The sequence below is a fragment of the Copadichromis virginalis genome, linkage group LG13 (assembly GCF_057382275.1).
Source record: "Copadichromis virginalis isolate Kocher_CV1m ecotype Utaka linkage group LG13, C_Virginalis_male_GT1.1, whole genome shotgun sequence".
Lineage (NCBI taxonomy): Eukaryota > Metazoa > Chordata > Actinopteri > Cichliformes > Cichlidae > Copadichromis > Copadichromis virginalis.
Window position 1 is genome coordinate 25813523 of NC_140630.1, and position 23372 is coordinate 25836894.

The 23372-nt window shown below is 42.8% G+C and overlaps 1 protein-coding gene across 1 annotated transcript; it reads right to left on the reverse strand.

Annotated features, from left to right (window-relative positions):
* Positions 1-2139: 2139 nt before the first annotated feature.
* On the reverse strand, positions 2140-7046 carry LOC146695787 (uncharacterized). Its single transcript, XM_085478556.1, has 5 exons — positions 6782-7046; positions 6243-6525; positions 5923-6061; positions 2444-2670; positions 2140-2169 (listed from the first exon to the last, which is right to left on the reverse strand). The coding sequence occupies exons 1-5, from the start codon at positions 6985-6987 to the stop codon at positions 2140-2142; spliced, it is 885 nt and encodes a 294-aa protein (XP_085334682.1). The 5' UTR covers positions 6988-7046.
* Positions 7047-23372: the final 16326 nt, after the last annotated feature.

Genomic DNA, 23372 nt, shown 5'->3' on the forward strand with positions numbered 1-23372 from the left:
ATACACAGAGGGTTAACGAGGGAAGTGGGAACACACGGGGAACACAGGTGACACTGATAATCATAACGAGACAGGGCGGGGTGAACTGAACACTGACGGGAGAGGTGAAACAGGAAGTACAGGAGGAGAGAGAGCACGAGTAGAACACCAACGTAACAGGCAGGGGAGACATGGAATAAACACGAAAGGGGACGAGGGCTCATAAATACATAGAGGGCACACAGGGGGAAGAGAGAGCACGGGGAGAACTTAGACATAATGGGCAGGGGAAGCATGGAATAAAACATAAGGAGAGACGAGGGCTCACAGATACACAGAGGGGCACACAGGGAGACATGAAGGGCAAGGGATCAAAACTAGAAGCCATAGAATAAATCACACACAAGTACAATAATACGAAAATCACAAAGAACTAAAAACGCTGGGTCAGGAGACCCAGGACCGTGACAGTACCCCCCCCTCAAGGGCTGGCTCCAGACAGCCCAAACACAGAAAAACAAAACCAAACAGAAAACAACCCAGGGCGGGCGGCGGGGGCCCAGGACGGAGGGCTCGGAACAGAAAACAAAAGAGCACAGCAAACACCGGAGCCCAAGAAAATAACCCAAACACAGAGCAGTTCAGGGGGCCGACCATGCGGAAGGCAACGGCGGAGACGTGGAAACAGTTCAGGAGGCCGGCCGTGCGCAAGGCAACGGCGGCGACGTGGAAACAGTTCAGGAGGCCGGCCGTGCGCAAGGCAATGGCGGCGGTGAAGGAGACGACGGAGCAGTTCAGGAGGCCGACCGCGCGGGAGGCGGCGGCGACGATGACAGCGCTGGTCCGGGGGCCGGCCGTGCGGAAGGCGATGGCGGCCACTCAGGCGATGACGGTGCAGTTCAGGGGGCCGGCCGCGCGGAAGGCAGCGGCGGCGGCTCTCCCGTGTCAGGCGTACTGGCCGAGGCCCGGAGGACGAAGACTCTGAGGAGGCCGGGCCAGACGAGGACGAAGACTCTGAGGCCGGGCCAGGCGATGACGAAGCGGTCGCAGATGGCGGCTGGACAGGCCCCTCGGACCCTCCAGCGGAGACAGGAGGCTGAACGGGCCCCTCGGACCCTCCAGCGGAGACAGGAGGCTGAACGGGCCCCTCGGACCCTCCAGCGGAGACGAGGAGGTGCTGGCCGGGCTCACTGGAACCCCCAGCGGACGAGGTAGATGGCGGCGTGGGAGCCACGGAGTCCTGGATGAGCTCATCCGAGCTTCCAGCAGGAGCTGATGTAGAGCCAGAGAGGTTTGGGACCCCTGGCTGAATGTTAAGCCGAACAGAAGACCGTATTGCTATCGGGGACTGGGCCAATGGTTCAGGTGCGACCTGAGCTGCTGGACACACGGGGACCTGAGCTGCTGGACACACGGGGACCTGAGCTGCTAATGGTGGAGAAGTAAATGACTTCACAGGGGAATGAACTAGAGGTAGTGATGGTTGTGGTGCTGGTGGTTGAGTGGGTGACTGTGCTAAAGGAGACTGCACTGGAGACTGCACTGGAGACTGCACTGGAGACTGCACTGGAGACTGCACTGGAGACTGCACTGGAGACTGCACTGGAGACTGCACTGGAGACTGCACTGGAGACTGCACTGGAGACTGCACTGAGGGTGGCTGCGAGGGAGCTAACTGAGCTGTGAAGGGCTGCGAGGGAGCTAACTGAGCTGTGAAGGGCTGCGAGGGAGCTAACTGAGCTGTGAAGGGCTGCGAGGGAGCTAACTGAGCTGTGAAGGGCTGCGAGGGAGCTAACTGAGCTGTGAAGGGCTGCGAGGGAGCTAACTGAGCTGTCGATAAGGCTGATGATTCCTCTACCAACTGAGCTATTGACTGGGCTAAGGATTGAAATAAGGTTTGTAGTAAGTCAGGCTGTGGATGTGACTGTGCTATGGGAAGCGAGGCTGAATGTGGTGGAGGTGGCGACTGAGCTTGGGGCCGGGCGGCTAACAGAGCTTGGGGCCGGGCGGCTAACAGAGCTTGGGGCCGGGCGGCTAACAGAGCTTGGGGCGAAAATGGTGGTGGTGGAGTTGGTGTCTGGGCTACAGGCGGCTTCTGAGCAGGAAACACAGGACACTGAGCTACAGGTGGCTGCTGAGCAGGTGACACTGGAGACTGAGCTACAGACGGCTGCTGAGCAGGGGACTGAGCTGAAAGCGGACGGGCAGCTGACTGAATAAACATAGCTCCAGAATAAACAGTTCCAGATGAAACAGTCTTAACTCCTGGGTCCGAAGGAGCATCAGAAGCACAGTCTTTTGAACCAAAGTGGAAACGATCGCTCTCAAAATAAATACTGTCATTTTCTGGAACAGGAGGAACAGAAGATCTAGAGTTCATGAAGCCGACGTTAGCGGCCTTGGGGGAAACGGTACGTTTATCCCTCGACACAGAAGGCGAACGTAGGGGGACTTTGTCACTCACCCTAGGCGGTTGGTCGAGAAGAGTCCCAGGCTCCTGCTGTGAAGTGGAAACGCTGGGTGAGTCGGGCGGCACGATAATAATCCCTAACATCTTGTAGAAGGCTTGTGCAGGCGTGAGCTGATTGCTTGCAGGCTCGTAGTAATCCTCCCGGGACCGGCTGGAGCGTTTTCTGCGAGACCTGGGCGTCCGCGGAGAGGAAGCAGGTGAGTGGACCGAAGGGTAAGCAGCTAGTGAGGAGCGGCAGCACGGAGGCCCTCCAAGCGCTAGCCGAGTCCCGTCAAAACGGGAGCTGCGCTTCCACGGTGAGTCCGCTGGATCCATTACTGGTGACGTCGTACTGTCATGAATCGCCGTGCGGCAGGCAGGAGTAGGACCCAAAATGCAGGACTCACAGGCACGAGGGAATGAACTCAAAAGGCAGCTTTATTGCGTAACAGAAGATGATAGGCGATGCAAAACTAGACTGGGAAAAACTAACATAAGGCTCACCAGGAAACACGGGGGAAATCACACACAGCATGAGGGACGACGTCACACTGAACAGAGGGAGACGCAGACAGAAATACACAGAGGGTTAACGAGGGAAGTGGGAACACACGGGGAACACAGGTGACACTGATAATCATAACGAGACAGGGCGGGGTGAACTGAACACTGACGGGAGAGGTGAAACAGGAAGTACAGGAGGAGAGAGAGCACGAGTAGAACACCAACGTAACAGGCAGGGGAGACATGGAATAAACACGAAAGGGGACGAGGGCTCATAAATACATAGAGGGCACACAGGGGGAAGAGAGAGCACGGGGAGAACTTAGACATAATGGGCAGGGGAAGCATGGAATAAAACATAAGGAGAGACATGAAGGGCAAGGGATCAAAACTAGAAGCCATAGAATAAATCACACACAAGTACAATAATACGAAAATCACAAAGAACTAAAAACGCTGGGTCAGGAGACCCAGGACCGTGACATTATGCTTTTTTTTAAAAAGTGATTCATCCCCTGTAGGCGCTTTAAAACCTCATCAGTTACAGATGTTTCCAAAACTGAACTCCTTTACAGTCTGCATCACATTACAAGTGCAATCAACTGTAAAAGGCGGTAAGTACATTGGCAATTACATCCCTCCAATATAGACTGGCCCCTAGGATTTTGAACATTTAGTGAGTGCTCAGGCTTTCCTTTTGCTAAATCCCTGTGCAATATGTAAATGCATATTTTGGCATGGCTAGAGGTCTAAGTTTTAGGTTAATGATATTTTATTAATTTTTTGTGGAAATAATTCATTCTGTTTAAGAGTGAATTATTTTTAGGCAAACTGGTTACTCTCCACTGACTGAGGGAACGAACAACGGTGATGCCAAGTTTAACAGCAAAACATTGCAAAGTAATCAGATGGGAAATTATATGAAGTTTAACTATATTACTTGTTTGATTCTATTGTTTACACTGCATGATGTTCTGTTGTGCTCTCAGTTGCTGAAAGTGTCTTTAGAACATCACGATTTTTTTTTCTTATCTTTATCTGACTGGCTAGCCCGGAGCAATCCCCCTTCAGCCTTCTCTCTAAAAACATGTTATAACTCACAGAGGCGACATCCATTCTTTGTCGTTGATCCTTTGTATCATATCTTTCCATCACAGATACTGCAATGGCATCCTAAGGTAAGCTTTCATCCTGTATGTAGCTGACAAGAGCAGCTGTGCTTCTAATGTGCATCAGCCTCTCTGTGGAGTAGACAGAAAACACACCTTTGGCAAAGAAGAATGATGGGACAGTAGCGGCAATACTGAACCCAGAGCTGCTTGGCATGGCCTTGCTGTAAGTCCTTCCAAAGGTGTTAGGTAACCCCTACTAACAGGGCTGCGCATTAACCTGCAGCCCAGCAATTGTCTAGGTGTTCATGACTGCCAAGGGAAGCTGCCTTGGAAATACCAGCGTATGATAGACTGAGCTGTCTGCACCCTCCTGCCCATTTTGGCACCAGCTTCTTCCAGATGACAGCTGGGAAGTAATTAGCAAACTACCACATTCTTCAAAATACAGAAGGACCTCTCTCTGTCGACATATAAAGGCGCAACCGCTCGATGTCAGGATACAAGTGCTTCCCCCTGAACTATGTGAAAAACGATCAACTGTTTCTGCAGGTTCAGCCTAAATCTTTTCATTTTGAGCTGAATGCTAATAATTTAAAGGCCGATGTAGCTCTAATAAAAATGAGTGTAACATGAGTAAATGAATCTATCCCCACTGTCAAAACACCAAAATACAGCATGGATACCTCCAAGTAATAGTTTCATAAAGTGGTAATCGAGGTGTGATCTAGCTTCTAAAACTAAATAAGAACAATGCAAGTGTGGCCCAATAAAGCATTATACATATTAAAGTAAGCAACACATTTGTTTAATTTTACAAGAATAGTAATCGCCCACCTTGTCTAATGCGCATATTAGCATAGCATGGAAACACAGTTGCTATTACAGTTTTTGCCCGTTGCCTGAACACATTTTGCAAAACTTTGCTCATTGTGCCAAAACCCTAAACACAAGTAAACATGACACAACACTGGGAAATATACCATTCACATCTGCACCAAATTGAAACTCTACTCTCAAAACCTAAACTCTGCTATCAAAACCTAACATTCCTTTGTCAAAATGTAACTCTGTTGACAAAATGACACATACTTGCATCATATGCAAACACTTACAGAGCAGGAGGAACACACTAGTCTACTTTATATAAAGCACTGCAGTCTTTGATTTCCATTGTTCATTCAGAAGGCATATTTTCAGGAGACACATTTGCAAACAACCAAAAAAGCAAATAGACCTACTCAATATTGTACATTGCAGTACCATGAATTCAGATAAAGCAAAAAAAACCAAAACAAAAAAACCCCCATAATACAGTAATAGAAAAAACACTATACTGTAAACAAAAAATCATGACAATTGTGCATACGTGGGCTCATGGATCCCGCCATCTGTTGGGGTCTGGCCACAGGACCTCATCAACATCGCAAGCAATGTCTTCTCCCGCTGGGCACCGGGGAAAATATCCTCTTCCATGTCAAAACCATCCATGGATTGCTGTCACCTGAATGTCGCCGCAGGCCTGTTCCATTGCCTGCAGAAGAGGCATGCAGGCATGTAGTTGGCGGTCATATACACGCCATCTCCAAGCCGAAAAAAATTCCTCTATAGGGTTTAAAAATGGTGAGTAAGGGGGCAAGCATACCACTTCAAGTTGACTTTGGTTGGAGAACCAGGCCTGGACCAGAGCAGCCCGATGGAAACTGACATTATCCCATATCACCACAAACCTGGGCTGATCTGGTCTGTTCTGTACAACTATATCATGGAGAGCATCTAGAAATGTGAGTATGTGTTGGCTATTGTATGGACCTAGTATTGCATGATGGTGCAGAAGCCCTCGAAGGCATATGGCGGCACATAATGTGATGTTTCCCCCACGCTGCCCTGGGACGTGCACAATTGCCCTTTGGCCAATTACATTACGACCCCGTCGTCTTGTTTTGCTCAGGTCGAATCCAGCTTCATCAATGAAAATGTATTCATGAGGCTGTGCAGCTCCATCCATGGCCAAGATTCTCTGAAAAAAAGGGGAACATGTCACTGTACTACAGTGCTACACATACGGCACCCTCACCCCATCACACAGGTACCTGTGTAGCTCTCAGAATGGATCCATGTGGTACTGATATGGTACATATTCAGCTGCTACTGGACTTCACCAATACTCTATTGTAAATGTAAGGGACAGTTACACGTACCCGTACATATTCAGCTCGAAGTCCTTTGACCCTGTCACTGTTCCTCTCGAATGGGACTCTGTAGAGCTGCTTCATGGTGATGCTGTGTTTACCCAAGATGCGTCTGATGGTGGTGATGCTCACATGGTCTATGTTGCTGAACACTCGCCTGTCTGCAAGTATTTTCCGTCGTAGCTGGTGGAGACGGATGGCATTGTCTGCCCTCACTAGGTCCACAACAGCAAGTTCCTGCCGTTGTGTGAACAGGCGTTGGCGTCCTCCCCCAGAAGGTCTTCGAGTCATTCTAGAGAAATACAACCACATATTGTCATCGGTTTGCTTATTTTTCTTACAGTACTTCACTGTATATACTGTATCATCCACTGTACAACACTGTACTTCAATATAAGTAATCATGGTATGTTTCACAGAAACTACCACTTTGGCTGCAAAAGGAGCATTAGCACCCTGCAATACCCTGTACACTTGATATGGTAACTGTAGAACAGTACTATGAAAACCATCTGAGTAGAGTAGAAGGCAGTGAGATGAAGACAGACCTGTTTTCTAGTCGGAATTTTCTTATTACAGATGCCACTGTGAAGCGGCTTAGATGTGGGTGGACTCTCTGCCCAGCTTCCCTCATAGTCAGGCCGTGGTTGATGACATGGTCCACCAAAGTTGCTCTTATATCATCAGAAATATGGGTCCGTGCATGGCCTCTTTGACCTCCTCCTCCTCTTCCTCTTGCTCTCCCTCCATCCATGCTTGCAAAGTTCTTGAATTGGCTAAACTGAGGGCTTTTTGTGGCTGGCTAATTGGTGTTCAGTTTTGCAAGTAAGTGCCTTCAGGTGTATATTTGAGTGGTTGCAATTACCCGATGTGTTTTGTATTTTGGATACATGTGTTTTCCAAATGGCACCCTGAAATTTCATTTTTGAACGAAGTGTCTTATGTATGAAATAGAGTGTAGTATGCAGGACCATGTGTGTTGCATAAAGGAGTAAGTGTGTTGCATAATTGCAACCAGAGTGCAAAGCAGCACTTTTGTTTAAGGTATGGGTACATGTGTTTGGGGTATGGTAACAAAAGCTTCAAGTTGTGTTACTTTAGTCTAAGCATGGGTTTATAGTGTTCAAGCAACGAGCAAAAACTGTAATCACGTTAATTAAAGCTTTGTGGCTAAACTCTGTTAATGTCATTAGTAACACCTGTGTTTAAAACTACTCTTTTGCTGTATGTTTTTACTTTATGGACATACTCATAGTTTATGGAGCACCTCTTCAACCTGAGCCTGAGGTTGGGAAGAGTCCCACAGCTCTGGAAAACCTCCTGTGTTGTACCAGTGCCAAAGACTTCACGCCCCAAGGACCTCAACAGCTACAGGCCGGTGGCTCTGACATCCCACCTGATGAAGACCCTGGAGCGGTTGGTCCTGGCTCAGCTTCGGCGCCTAATAAGCTCATCACTGGACCCACTTCAGTTTGCCTACCAGCCTGGCATTGGAGCGGATGATGCCGTCATTCACCTCCTACATCGTTCCCTCGCTCACCTGGAGACCGCTGGAAGCACTGTGAGAATCATGTTCTTTGATTTCTCCAGTGCCTTCAACACTATTCTTCCCTCGGTTCTAAAGGACAAGCTGGTGAACTCTGGAGTGGACCATCACCTCACTACCTGGATCCTGGACTACCTCACCGACCGACCACAGTATGTGAGGACTCAGGGCTGTGTGTCGGACAGGGTCGTCTGCAGTACGGGGGCCCCACAGGGAACGGTTCTGGCTCCGTTCCTCTTCACCATCTACACTGCAGACTTCTCCCACAATTCCACCCAGTGCTTCCTGCAGAAGTTCTCTGATGACTCTGCAATAGTCGGCCTCATCACTGATGGGGACGACAAGGAGTACAGAGGTCTGACCCAAGACTTTGTGGACTGGTGCCAGCTGAACTACCTCCAGATCAACGCCAGTAAAACCAAGGAACTGGTGGTAGACTTCCGCAGGCACAAGCATTCTCCACTGCAACCACTGAACATCCAGGGTATGGACATTGAGGCTGTGGACAGCTACAGGTACCTTGGTGTTCATCTGAACAATAGACTGGACTGGACTCATAATTCAGACGCCCTCTACAGGAAAGGGCAGAGCAGGCTGTACCTGCTGCGGAGACTCAGGTCGTTTGGAGTGGAGGGCCCACTCCTGAAGACCTTCTATGACTCTGTTGTGGCTTCTGCTATCTTTTATGGCGTGGTCTGCTGGGGCGGCAGCATCTCTGCTGGGGACAGGAAGAGACTGAACAGGGTGATCCGAAGGGCCAGCTCTGTTCTAGGATGCCCTCTGGACCCAGTGGAGGTGGTGAGTGACAGGAGAACGGCGGCTAAGCTGTCATCCCTGATGGACAACATCTCCCACCCCATGCAGCAGACTGTGACAGCACTGAGCAGCTCCTTCAGTGGGAGGCTGCGGCACCCACGGTGTGGGACGGAGAGATTTCGCAGGTCTTTCCTCCCCACTGCTGTCAGACTCCATAATAAAGACTTTAACTGATCAAGCACACACATCCATACATATGCAATAATACTAAGTGCAATAATCCTTTCTGTCATCGTTGTATTTTTACTCAGTTGTATATAGTATTTGTATTTGTATTCTATTTTTATCTTATTGTATATTTATTTTATTTTATTCTACTGTATATAGTATTTTATTTTATTCTATTCTGTACAGTTGTGTACTGTATTTATTCTTATTGTATTCTAATTTTTGCCTCATAACTTTTGCACTGTCCACTTCCTGCTGTGACAAAACAAATTTCCCACGTGTGGGACTAATAAAGGTTATCTTATCTTATCTTATCTTATCTTATTTTAATGTCTTGTTTTACTCTAGGTATATGCTACAACTTGTTCATTCAGAGAATGCTACACACAGTTTAAACTGCACTCTAAGCCTCTTGTATTGTTTACAATGGTGTCATTCCGGTTATACCTTAGAAGTGTGCGTTTCCACTAACATGGCTAACTTGGAATGTAACACAAACTAACAGCCATCATCAATTTTATTTGTTCAACTGTGATAGTCTTGGTATGACAAATAAAAATGGCTGCCATAGAAAGGACATGCTGCTAATACTTGAAATGCCTTCAGGTTACAACAGTTCCTGTTTCTGAAAATGTGTTAAAGGTAAGCGTGTTATCATTCTGGCAAGGATTTGTTTTTGTAAGAATATTGGATTTTTATTTCTTCCTTGGCTCATACTTGACGCAGTGACTCGGGTTTTCTTGGCCTGTGTTAACCACATTAGCAATATTGATCATAAAATAAAAGTGTAACTGGAAAGCATTAGCATGTGTTTTCATTAGCATCAGTGTCTTGATAAGTGTTATCTTGGTCAGATATTTGTTAGACAAGAACGTGATGGGAAAGCTTAAAAAGGCATATTACAAATGTTGAGACTGCCTGTTCAATAATAATAACAATAACAATAATAATAATAATGATGATGATAATGATAAAAAATAATAATTTTGATTTTTGTGGCAGTCAAATTGAAACAGCAGAACATTTACTTTAAGTGTAGTTTTGCAAAATGGTCACTAGAGAGCAGCAAAATATCACTGAATCCTAGTTAGAAAATAGTTGAAACTGTATGTTTCTGTTTTTAGGCTCCATGCCTGTATCACTTGTATTTTAAAAGAAAAACAAATATCCTCAGAACAGCAGCATATTTACCTGAACACAAACAAGCAAACTCTAAATCACTCCCAGACTGGTTTTCATGTGTGTTTCCTTTTGGTAGGACACAAATAAGAAAGTTTTATTTATTTGATATCTATCCTGAGGCATTTGATCCTCAATAATCTAAAGTTCAAAATAAAACACCTGCACACACAACCGGAGGCACTGTTATGATAGTCTTGTCATGTCGGCACAGTGCAGTATTGTAGATGCTATTGTCCAAAAATACTATTGATAGAAATTCAGAAATAGGTACAGAGGGTGTAATAAAACACAGGCAAACATAAATTAAAATAAAGCATATATGGCAAAGACTTTTCAATTCTAAAGAGATTAAAAGGGGAAATTTGGTAGGACCACCTTTGTTTTTAAACACAGCCTGAACTCTCTCAAGTAGTCTTCAGGAATAGTCCTCCAGGCTTCCTGAAGGACGCACAAAGCTCTTCTTTGGATGTTGGCTGCCTTTTGTTCTGTTCTCTGTCCAGATGATCCCACACTGCTTCAGTAATGTCGATGTCCCGCCACTGAGGAGGCCAATTCATGACTGAGGGAGTTCCATTGTTTGTTTACTGTCCAGGTAGGCTTTCACTGCACTGGCCGTGTGTCTCTGCTGACTTCTCCAGTCCACTCCATAAGAGTGATGCCACTGATTTTCAGTCTAGTTTTTGTGTATTTTGGCATACCTGAGCCTTTTGTCTCTGTTTCCATTTGTTAGGAATGGCTATATGATGGTCACTCTTCCACTGAGAGTGGAATCAACATTTCATTTGATCTGAGGTCACATTACAAGTCTTTGATGTAGACAGTTTCTTTCACCTGCCACTTCTTATTTTGTCTTCCACCCATCAAGTTTCCTCAGATTTTTTTTAAAATCTACACTGCAATCCATGTCAAAATATGCCAAGTTTTCTGGCTAATAGTTCTCTGGGAATCTGGGAATTTTATGGCTGTCGAATTTTCTATTCAGCTAAAGAAATGGGAAAAAAAACAAAATACAAAAAAGAAATTCCAGAGAGGCCGATAGTAACAAAGTGCCTAAAGATACAATTTAAAATTGGTTCTTTGCTGTGTTCATCCATTGCATTAGGTACCCTTTTTGTGCTTGAATGACTCAGGCAGTGTTAAGTGTCTTAATAAATACACTTGACCTGAAAATGGTGAGGTAAAAAAAACTTCACAAAGCCTGGAGAACTATTGCTGAAGACCACTTTAAAAATGTATTAGAAAATCTGGCTCCTTGGAAGCAAAATATAAAAAAAATGAGGGGTAGTTCAAAAGTTTAATACAGTCCTATATTTGCACAGGTACAGTGTGATCTATAGCCCTTGTGTAGTCACATGTTGCAGTGAATTCTGCAGTCTCTTGATGGAGGCAAGTGTTCTATATATCACCGGCCTGGTAATAAAGGGGTTATTGTTGCCCTTGGCTAATATACGCTAATATATGCCATATTCATATGGCATATATTAGCAGAACCAAGTTTCAGCTTCTTTTTGGCAGGCACCTGCTAGTGTTACTGATTTAAGATAAGATAAGATAAGATAAGATAAGATAAGATAAGATAAGATAAGATAAGATAAGATAAGATAAGATAAGATAAGATAAGATAAGATAAGATAGAACTTTATTAATCCCTCGGGTGGGTTCCTCTGGGAAATTCGATTTCCAAAAAAGCACAGCACCGACAGAAGTTACAGAGTTATACACACACACATATATATAAATACAGAGACAATATAAATAAAATATACGAAGGGGATAAATAGAATAAATAGGAATAAAAATAAAAATACAAGTGAATTGCACATTTCAAGTATTGAGTCTATTGCACCGTTGACTATTTACAAAAGTATTGCACAAAAGGTATTGCACAGTGAGGTGAAGAGGCACTACAGCTTAGTTGTTCCCTCCTTTGTCCTCCTGTTTCCCCTCCCTCTCCCCTCCAGAGAGGAGTTAAACAGTCTGATGGCGTGTGGGACAAAGGAGTTTTTAAGTCTGTTAGTTCTTGTCTTTGGGAGAAGCAACCTGTCACTGAACAGACTCTTCTGGTTGTTAATGGCCGTGTGCAGAGGATGCCCAGCATTGTCCATAATGTCCATCAGTTTCTTTAATGTCCTTTTCTCTGCCACTGTCACCAGAGTGTCCAGCTTCATGCCGACCACAGAGCTAGCCCTCCTGATCAGTTTCTCCAGCCTGGATGAGTCCTTCTTTGCTGTGCTGATTTCAGAAAAGCTGAAACACATCACATATTTCTCACAGTTTCAGTTGCAGATCTTCCAAGAAAGTTAAAGAAAATGATCAAAGACATCTATTTACGTTACATAGCAAAATCCATTCAAAGTGTTGTACAGACAAACTAATTAAAAATGTGAGAGTAAGTTAGTATAATGTAATAAAACTGTGAGAGAAGGAGATTGCATTAAAATTTTCATTTAAAAACAAATCTTTGATATTACAGTTATAATTCGTGGAATTATAATTTTAGGGTAAAAAAAAACCCCTCTATAATACTAAAGAGAGAAACCCAATAATTTTCTCATGTAGGTGTCACAGGTTGCCTTATTTCGACAATTCTTATAATATGTAATACGTGTAATTCCTATAATGTACACTAGGTGGTGGTATCGCACTGACTATTCGCCTCTTATCAATGAGCTCTGTGATTAACTGATATCAAATTTAATCTGTGCGATATATCAGCTCATGAGTTTATGTAGAAGCTCATAAACAGATCTGTGTAATCGCACCAAATTCATTCTGCTTTGGTGAAGCGCGCAGATGATTTTCAAAATATCTGTTTTACATTTTTCCATTGACCTAAACGCAGCAGCCGGGCCATTCCTGTATGCTTGCTTTTGCAAAAGAAGCTGCAGTCAGTCAATGCCCCAATAAAAGCATAATATGCAAATCATGTGGTGACATATGGGAAAGGATTTGTGCTCGAGGGCTTATGCGAAAAGCAGGTGAAAAAATGTGAAAGAAAAAATATTTAAAAGTTATGGTGCCTGTTGGAGTGCTACCCTGGCTATGGAGCAGTGGGTATAACGCTGGACATTATGGGAGCTTCGGAGAAGAGATGATTTATGCTGCGCTTGGTGGGTTTGCAGTGGCAATTTTGAACACTGAGATTTGAAATTTGCAATCACCGGGGCGTTGGTGGTGATAGAGTAAAGCTAACGGGAGAGACACGGAGAGAGAGAGGGAGAGGGGAGAAAGGAGAGAGGGAGAGGGGAGCAGATACTTGGTAACGCATCACAGCAGGACAGGCAATCGAGTCTAAAGGCGCCCAGCCAGCGACGGACACGGACGAGGAAGGTAGGACAATATGATAATGACATGATCACACAGTTATGAGTTTGTGGACACAAAGCAGAAATGGAGTGATGACTGCAACAGGGGAGAGCTTTCCACATAATCAATAATGTTTTGCGTGATCTGCTCTAGCACTTCACTCACCATGTGCCGCAATTTGCGACTTTTTTATGCTCACATATGTCTCTGACTTCGGCATTTGGTGAGGCAGTGCGTTTTCAATTTCCGCACAAAGAAGAGTTTTGGAACTACTTGCCTGGTGATGCAATTAATGTTTTAATGTGGTCAAATTTTACAGAAATGTTGGACATTAACCAGCACCTGCACTTCATTCAAGTTGGGTCGTTTTCTGGAATGCCTCCGTCCAACTGTTGCTGCTGTATCTTCTTGTTACGTTATTTTGTCAGAGTAACTAAAGAGTCCGTACATGTGAGGTAGGGTGCATTCTTGCGCAGAGGTGTCAGGTGTACGGTGTTATCTCAGGTAGCCCTGGCGACTCTAGAGGTGCCTGCTGGGAAGCGCCCCGGTGCCCACTTACTTATTCATGTGTCACCTGAACACCGCTGCGACGCAACGCTTACTTAGAACTTTTATATATATAAATGCGTGTGTGTGGATTTGCTTCATAAATAGGTGATGCTGCAGCTTTGCATAGTAGCGCCTGTGTACTTGAGGTTGTTATGAAGCTGAATGACATCTTTATATGCTTGCCTCTAGCAAAGTGAAATATGTGACTATGAGGAAAGAGTAGCCCAATCAAGTTCTTTTCAAACTGTAAACCTGATAAAGTGGACAGAAATCCACTTTATATGTGTTTTCATGTATTTATTTATGTGAGCAAGCTTCTTACCAAAGCAGTAATGAATCACTTGCGATCAAGGCTAATATAGTAATATCTTTTTGCCTTAAACAGTATAATTCAGATTAAACATTGTAACCAGCAGCTGCAATTTTAATCGGGATTAATTAATTAAACAGTCACCAAGATTTTTGTGCCTCTGAGAACTGAAAGAGTGTCACTACTTTTATTGTAATCCACTGCAAGATCATTTTGGCCTTGGTAATCCCATATTCTGGCTTAATACTCTAAGTGCAAATATAATTGTTATGCTATTGTGACTTTGGTTATAATGTTAAAATATACCATAAAAACTATATTTGCTTGTTTCATAAGCCTTTAAAACGATTGTTAGAACGTGACCTTCTGTTCAAAGAATCTCATGTTTTATATTCTGCGTGTGATAAACTGAAGAGAAACTATTTCAGTGTTTCATGCATTATGTGGGGAAAGCACGCATTTGACAGTTGCCCTTTCTGAGTCACTGTCATTCTTTAAGTTCAAAAATAGGAGAAAAAAATAGTGAAACGGAGAGTCCATATCTGACAGACGCCTTGACTGACAGCCTCAAATGAAACCCAATATGAGGGATAGAGGAATGAATTGCAGATATGGTGGCTGTACTGGACTGTTGTATGAGGTCTCAGGCAGGAAGCAGAGCAGAGGATAAAGACAAGAAAAAGCTGTAGTACTGTAAAGTTTAAGAAAGGTAAACTTGCGTAAGAGGAAAAAGTGGGAAGATAATGAAGAGTGTGGAAAAGTGATAGATATTAAAATGAGGCAAGTCATTTTGTTCTGTGGTGTTGGCATAATTGCTGCAGCTCAGCTAATCTGTGGAAATTGTGAGTGGAACCATTGGGAAAGGGCTGCTGTTAATTATCAGGTGTAAAAGCATCTGAACAGGCTGTGTACCTGCTCTTGAGTGACAAAGAAGTGATGGCTGAGTTGGTACTAGTTATTGGTATGTTTGTTTATTTTGAATTAATAGATTTCTAGAAGTCAGAATTGAGTTTAACAGATTTTTTTAAATTGTCATCTATGTACAGTGCACATGTATATTAAACACAGCGCTCTCCATATGACAGCTTTCAGCACAAAGCTCACAGATGAAAGGTTTCCGGCCTTTTGACTTTCAGTTTTAATAACTACACCACATTCCCTATGATTATAGCCATTGCATGTTTCCCACTTTTCCAATTTCTGCACCAGCCTCTCTCCTGGTCCAACTACGTGTGGTCATTAAATCAGCCAAGGCAGTCGGGCAGAACTGAAGAAAACAGGCTGGAGAAGAGGAGAGGGAAGAGGAGACGATTTAGCTCAGCCAGTTGTTTTACAGGTGCTGCCATCCGTACGGATGTGAACACAGGCTTTTCTTTGTAATGGTGTACAAAAGGCACATATTTGATCAGATCAATGACAGTGTCCTCTTAGTGAAGGAGATGGCTAAAAGAGTTGGTTGTAAACCCAACAATCCACAATAATCCTGTTCTGGTCTATTGCTACTAATCCTTGTATTGATTCTTTATTGTGTAAGTGTGAAACCATTATGAAGGAATTTAGAAATTGAAATTTCCCTACGGAGAAGACTGAAGCTTTTTATTCATTGTAGTGAAAACACTGGGGATTCATATCTAAGCCAGTAGCATTTACCATATTGAAATGCGTTCTCCCCTGGAAATAAACCATGCCATGTAAAACAAACAAAACAGCAATTTAATGGCAGCTCTGTGACAAATCCTTGTTGTTGGTATTTATGCCTGGAATACTGCCCTGAAGTCGGAGTGGAACAGAATGAAAGATGATGGAGGGGGAGGAGAGACAGGGAGGGCGAGGAAAGATGGGAGGCAGGACTCGTTGAGGTGAATGGTTGGGATGCAAAGTGTCGGAGAGGAGCTGCTAAATGTTGTGTTTTAATCTTTCAAACAGAATAGACAGTCAAGTGCAGGCAGAGTAGCATGACTGTATCCTAACAGAGACAGAGACAAAAGGAGATGAATGAGTCTCTACAGGCTATCGGCTGCCCTGTGACACAGCTGTCTGTGTTTATGTTGTCTGATATACACTCGGGCCTCTGCTGGGACAGCGTTACCAAGCTCATCGCGGCGCATGAAGGCCAAGTGGAGAAAGAGCCTGGTGACAATACAGGCGTTTTATGACTGACATGAAAATTTGGGAAGGAAGCAATCAGTTCAGATTATGAGGGAGTTAAATTTGTTTAGCGTCACAGAATCTGAGCGTGAAAGAAAGAAAAATCACAGGTTAGCCCTGAATTGAGGGAAATTTAGTGTATATTGAAATATTTCTCTGATTATGGTATAAAAAGAAGGGAAAGAATTTAAAAGAGCTGTTTTAGGGTATCTACTGTATGGCTGACAGGAGTGGAGATAAAAAACATTGTGATCGAGTAAAATGAAAGTGGAGTTGAGAACAACAAGGACGTGACAGTATATGGATCTTGGCTTTTTAGCAGTAGATGGATGAGAGGAAAAAGTCACCTAGTATATCATTATGTTCACACCACATACATAAAAGCCTAAAATAAGAGCATTAAGATTGCGTTGTCACTGTGCACTTAGGAAAAAGGAGATGACAGGAGGAGATACAGCTGTCTGACTCTGCCGTGGTGTTTTAAATGAAAGTCTTATGAGACAACGAGCTGTAATGTTTATCTTTTTTCCCCACACAAAAGCCCATTATGATACTTTTTTTTGTGCATCATTTTGTGTTTGTTTTTCACTGCGTCGAATATGGATCTAGTCAACTGTTCTCACTTTTTCTGGGAAATTAATATTAAAGACATTCCTTCAGAACCGTTCTCGGCTTTCATAGCGTACATACATCATCATCATTTATCATCCACGCTTAAGCATTCAATCACCTAAACATTTAAAAGACTTGTATATCCACAAATGTGCTCCTTTACCATACTGTAATAACACATGCCTACTCTGTCACAGGTGTTGATTTTTGTCCCTGTGCTCTTTAGCCCACAGCCTCCGTGATTTCCCCAAAGTATTTGAATTTTGATTGGTTAGAGCACTGGATTTTCCAGAGCTTCATCCCAGTCTATCTTAGATGAGCTCAGAAGGCAGCAGCTTTTGTGGATCTATGTTATATGTTTTTCTCTTCTTTGCATATTAGAATTTTAGGTGTGTGTGAATGGGTGGATGACTGAACGTGTAAAGCGCTTTGGGGTCCTTAGGGACTAGTAAAGCGCTATACAAATACAGGCCATTTACCATTTTTAACTCTCAGTGCATTTGTAGTTGGAGTGATACACTGTCTTTGCTAACAGTTCACTAGACTTTTAAAAATTATCCCTGAGCCCATGTAGGGATTTTCACTGCAGAACCTTTTCTCTGAGGGGCTTTTATTGGTTTTTGGCCGTAATGCTGTTATTTCATATTTGTTAACCCCTTAATTCTTTGAGTATCATATTTGATGCAGGCAGTTTTTTGTGAGTCTTGGAGACTTCTGCATCATCAGTGTGATCCCCCCCCCCGAAAAACAATACATTTTTGAACAATAAAAAAATGGCAGCAAGTAAGATGCAAATTAACCGTTAAATATGGAAATTAACATTTAATTAATTTTTTTATTTACAGATTTGCGAGATAGTTCAATGAACTCTCAATTTTGTAAGAAACTTGGATTTCTGGCAATCATTTCATGGTTAGGCATTTCATTTTTTAGATTTTTCCATGTAAAATCCCTCTGGGATGGTAATTTTTTTCTTATATTGAATCATCTTGTTAATTAACTGAGTTGTGAAATATTTCACCAGATGTCTCTTTTAAGCACTACACTATTTTTGCACTCTTTCCTTGCCCCTGCTCCAACATCCTTGAAACCCTGTTGTTACTGTTATTATCCCATGTAACACTGAACATGCTGAGGACAGACTCTTGGGTCACGCCAGTAAGACCATAATTGTTTTATTAGTAACTGTAATGTGATCACTGAATTTAGGAACAGCAAAACCTTATTATACATTTGAATGTGTTGCACCCAGTGCTGATGGTAACTTGCTTTTCACACGTTGTGGCGTTGGTCAACACGGGACAGGGTGTATCAATTGCACCTTTTCAAGCGTTTTGTTACAGGCTGCTGTAATGATGCGCCATTCAGTGCTCCCGTGCTGTTCTGGATAATTACCATCTCCTCAGGTTCTGTGTAAGCTGCTCCCTCTCCCCTACCGTGTTTTGCAAGGCACTACTGTCAGCCCATACAGGATCAAAGCTGATACAGGCATCTCCATTGGAAGAACAGTGTTGTCTTGGCATGTGATCTACAGTCCCCCATATCTGCTAGTGGGGAGTTAGTGATCTTTTATTGAAGGGAGGTTTCACTCCAGCTGCTTTCTCAACAAGCCAATCAGCAGGGACCAGCTTCGGCTCATCTGAGAACTGGAAGCTGCTTATGTTATGTTTTCTCCAGTTCCTTAAGGCTTGTGGTTATTTAGAGTTTGGTGTGCATATATACAGGGAGTGCAGAATTATTAGGCAAGTTGTATTTTTGAGGAATAATTTTATTATTGAACAACAACCATGTTCTCAATGAACCCAAAAAACTCATTAATATCAAAGCTGAATGTTTTTGGAAGTAGTTTTTAGTTTGTTTTTAGTTTTAGCTATTTTAGGGGGATATCTGTGTGTGCAGGTGACTATTACTGTGCATAACTATTAGGCAACTTAACAAAAAACAAATATATACCCATTTCAATTATTTATTTTTACCAGTGAAACCAATATAACATCTCCACATTCACAAATATACATTTCTGACATTCAAAAACAAAACAAAAACAAATCAGCGACCAATATAGCCACCTTTCTTTGCAAGGACACTCAAAAGCCTGCCATCCATGGATTCTGTCAGTGTTTTGATCTGTTCACCATCAACATTGCGTGCAGTAGCAACCACAGCCTCCCAGACACTGTTCAGAGAGGTGTACTGTTTTCCCTCCTTGTAAATCTCACATTTGATGATGGACCACAGGTTCTCAATGGGGTTCAGATCAGGTGAACAAGGAGGCCATGTCATTAGTTTTTCTTCTTTTATACCCTTTCTTGCCAGCCACGCTGTGGAGTACTTGGACGCGTGTGATGGAGCATTGTCCTGCATGAAAATCATGTTTTTCTTGAAGGATGCAGACTTCTTCCTGTACCACTGCTTGAAGAAGGGGTCTTCCAGAAACTGGCAGTAGGACTGGGAGTTGAGCTTGACTCCATCCTCAACCCGAAAAGGCCCCACAAGCTCATCTTTGATGATACCAGCCCAAACCAGTACTCCACCTCCACCTTGCTGGCGTCGGACTGGAGCTCTCTGCCCTTTACCAATCCAGCCACGGGCCCATCCATCTGGCCCATCAAGACTCACTCTCATTTCATCAGTCCATAAAACCTTAGAAAAACCAGTCTTGAGATATTTCTTGGCCCAGTCTTGACGTTTCAGCTTGTGTGTTTTGTTCAGTGGTGGTCGTCTTTCAGCCCTTCTTACCTTGGCCATGTCTCTGAGTATTGCACACCTTGTGCTTTTGGGCACTCCAGTGATGTTTCAGCTCTGAAATATGGCCAAACTGGTGGCAAGTGGCATCTTGGCAGCTGCACGCTTGACTTTTCTCAGTTCATGGGCAGTTATTTTGCGCCTTGGTTTTTCCACACGCTTCTTGCGACTCTGTTGACTATTTTGAATGAAACGCTTGATTGTTCGATGATCACGCTTCAGAAGCTTTGCAATTTTGAGACTGCTGCATCCCTCTGCAAGATATCTCACTATTTTTGACTTTTCTGAGCCTGTCAAGTCCTTCTTTTGACCCATTTTGCCAAAGGAAAGGACGTTGCCTAATAATTATGCACACCTGATATAGGGTGTTGATGTCATTAGACCACACCCCTTCTCATTACAGAGATGCACATCACCTAATATGCTTAATTGGTAGTAGGCTTTCGAGCCTATACAGCTTGGAGTAAGACAACATGCATGAAGAGGATGATGTGGACAAAATACTCATTTGCCTAATAGTTCTGCACTCCCTGTATGAATGACAACTCACATGGTTATTAGAAGACTGGGCTTAGGTCACTGTCATAAAAACAATAAAATAGAAATATTTTAAAAATCAGTCAAAAACCTGATTAAAAGTAAAAAATTACATTTTTATTCAGTAAGCAAATAATAAACAGTATTCACATTTTTATTCTCAAATTTGAGCCGGCACACCCGGACTTCTCTGAGAAGTATGAAACTAATCAAGCATAACATTTAAACACTAAAGCTAGTTTGTTCTGTTCTGGACTGAAAGTACACAACTGTAATTTAGCATCTTAATAAAAAAAATAACACCTTTTAATTTTCAAAATGTTATTTTGTAAAACAGTAAATTTGAAAATTCTGAGCATTAAAAATATAATTTTAATTTAAATGCTTGCTCACACTGGTGGATTTAACCATTACAGAAGCATAAAAAGTGATTTTGATTATTACCAATGCTGTTAGGTACTTTGCTGGACATGTGTTGTTTTCCAGGATATAGTATCTCAGTGGCTATTGGCTTGATTTTCTCCAAACTTTGACGAAACCAGTTCACTCATAATCAGGGATCTGTGCCAGTTTGATTACAATTTCTACTCAGAAAGCACTGCATGCCCTGCAGTCCAAATGGCATCCTGTTTACACTGCACTCTTGTCATGTAAGTGAGGTTTGCTGACTAAGGGTTTCAGAAAGTCATGTCATATTGGAGATGAAGAGATCAGGAGGGCGGGAAGGAAGACATTACTCAGCTCATCAGAGCGGTGCTGCCCCTCCCTCCTCCCTGACAAAGCCAAATGTCTGCTAATCTGTCTGTGATCACTGTGCTAATGAGTGATGGCTTTTTTATGAGCACCAAGGGCAAGCCGAAATCACTCATTGATTTGCTGTAATAACCCAGATTTGGCTGCCTGCTGAGGTCCAACACTCTCCCCTGAAAACGGTGCCTTTGAGATTAAAGCAAGTCAGACACAATTGCCATGTAATCAATAATATTGAGTGGTGTAAGCCAGGAGACACCATGTGGGAAGGCAAGCCTCTTTGGACAGAACACACTGGGTTCAGACATTACTCTTAACTTTATGGTGCCTTAAAGGTATATCACTGTCAGATAAACTGTGGGGTTGTAAACCATTACACAGACATGGATCACCGCTATCCTAAACTTTACCACCACGACGTGTATAAAAATGTTTCCCTAAATATTAAACAGACAGTAAGTGGACTATTGGACTTAAATTGTGGTGTGCGTAAGTGTGAGAAACTTGTGATCCAACATTTACAGGTAAAGATAAGCTCCTTTAACCACAACAAGCAAGTCTCAAGAACAGCCCAAGGTTCTCCTTTTGAAGTGTAGTTTCGATGAGATGTACTTACCCACAAATAAAAAGAGCACGGCCCTTAAAAATATGTATTTGTTGTGTTGCTGATCTATATTTTAGTAGATATGATTTCTTCCAAAGCTTAGCACAGCGGTCCTCAAACATTTTCTGGACTACCCCACTTCAGAATCGAGTTGCGTGGTAAATCAGAAAAATGTAGAAAACACTAATAGCAGAAAAATGTGATGACTAAAAAGTGAAAAACATGGAAAAGACAGGTAGAAAAAACAGAAATGGGAGAAAGATGAACAGTAGCTCTGACAGAAACTGGGGAGCTGGTGGTGAAGGATTGATATATGGTGACAGTATTACCAGTGGAGTGGGACGGTGCTGGAGAAGGACCCAGGTTAGTTTGAGGACCACCTCCTGCTGAGTCATGTCCTCTGCAGTTTAATTGGCACATTTTGAGTTCAGTTTTTAAAAACTTGTTTAATATTAAAAACAAATATATTCTTTAAATCTGTGTCTTTGATTATACAAAGTTGTTTTTTTTGTTTGTGGACACATATTACTTGAACATGCTTAGAAATATTCTCCAGTTTCGCTTTTGTACATCGTTTATACAAAGTCTGCTATCAAAGAATTGGTTTTAAGTTTGGAGTGTGTAAGACACGTGGCCATGGTTAGTGTTCCCGTGGAGCTATGCCGAGTTTGATTGCAACCCTTCACCTTCCCACACTCCCCTACTGTGAAGTGATTGCAGTGATACATACTGTATGCATGTTGAACTGCACATGTTCACACAATAGGCTGAGTTAAATACTTAACGAATCTAATTACCATTTCATTTTCATTAATGTTTCAAGCTGCACTACAACCTAACAAGAGTGGTTGGGAATATGTTGTACTTCTTTTTGCTAAATTTATAATATAATGTGTTTCAAAACAAGCATTAAACCAGTCAATCAAACTGCAAACCTACACAAGCATTGCTGAAATGATTTTTTACTGAGTTTTCACTTTCCTTCTTTTTGTTACGTGTCCAAAGCTGACTACACACAGTAATATGTTTTAAAGGGGAAAAAAAATCACAGAATTAACAAACATGGGGCTTAAGTTCTAAACGCTGGTTTTGACTTATTTTTGATTCATTTCTCATCCTTATGTGTTGTCAGATAAAAACAAAACATGTAAAATCATCCTATTTCTGATGCCTACAGTTTAATGAGGGAGATTGTCCATGTATATTCGAAAGTAACTTTATTGCTTTGACCACAGACATGTTGTCCATCATATGTAAACATGTGTAATATGTCTGTAATAATCTATAAAATTTTCAAGGTTTGGAAGCCAAAAGGCAAAATGTATCAAAACCACATTAATCTAAAAGAATCACACCGCAGATACTGTAGACGCTGAGGGGCAGGCAGAGGTGTGAACATCAGACAGAGAGTCAAATCTTCTTCTAACAATGAGGCCAATACTGTCATAACTATGTGAGATCATAAATGGCCATAATTCACGATGGAAAGAGAAAGTGAAAACGGATCTGGCTTCTGGCATCTGCTGCTGCATAATTCTCTCACAGCTGGATGAATGACGAGAGCCCCGCAAGGTGCAGGAGCAGCTGAGTGTACCTCAGCACATGCTGACAGCAGTATGTCAGTTACAGTGTATTCGTTTGATGGTTCACTAACTGTCTTGTGGCTCATATGTTGGTATAAAAATAGGAGTAATCAGTGGCTGATGCAGACCGTCATCTTAATTTCTGAACAGGAATTTTGAAAAATAGATAAAAGTTTCGAAATACTGCATTATTATAAATGTTGTTACTGTTGTGAGTGCAGCTAATCATTAAAACTTTATCACGCTTCCTAAACCAAAACCAGTGTGTGGAACAGGAACTCTG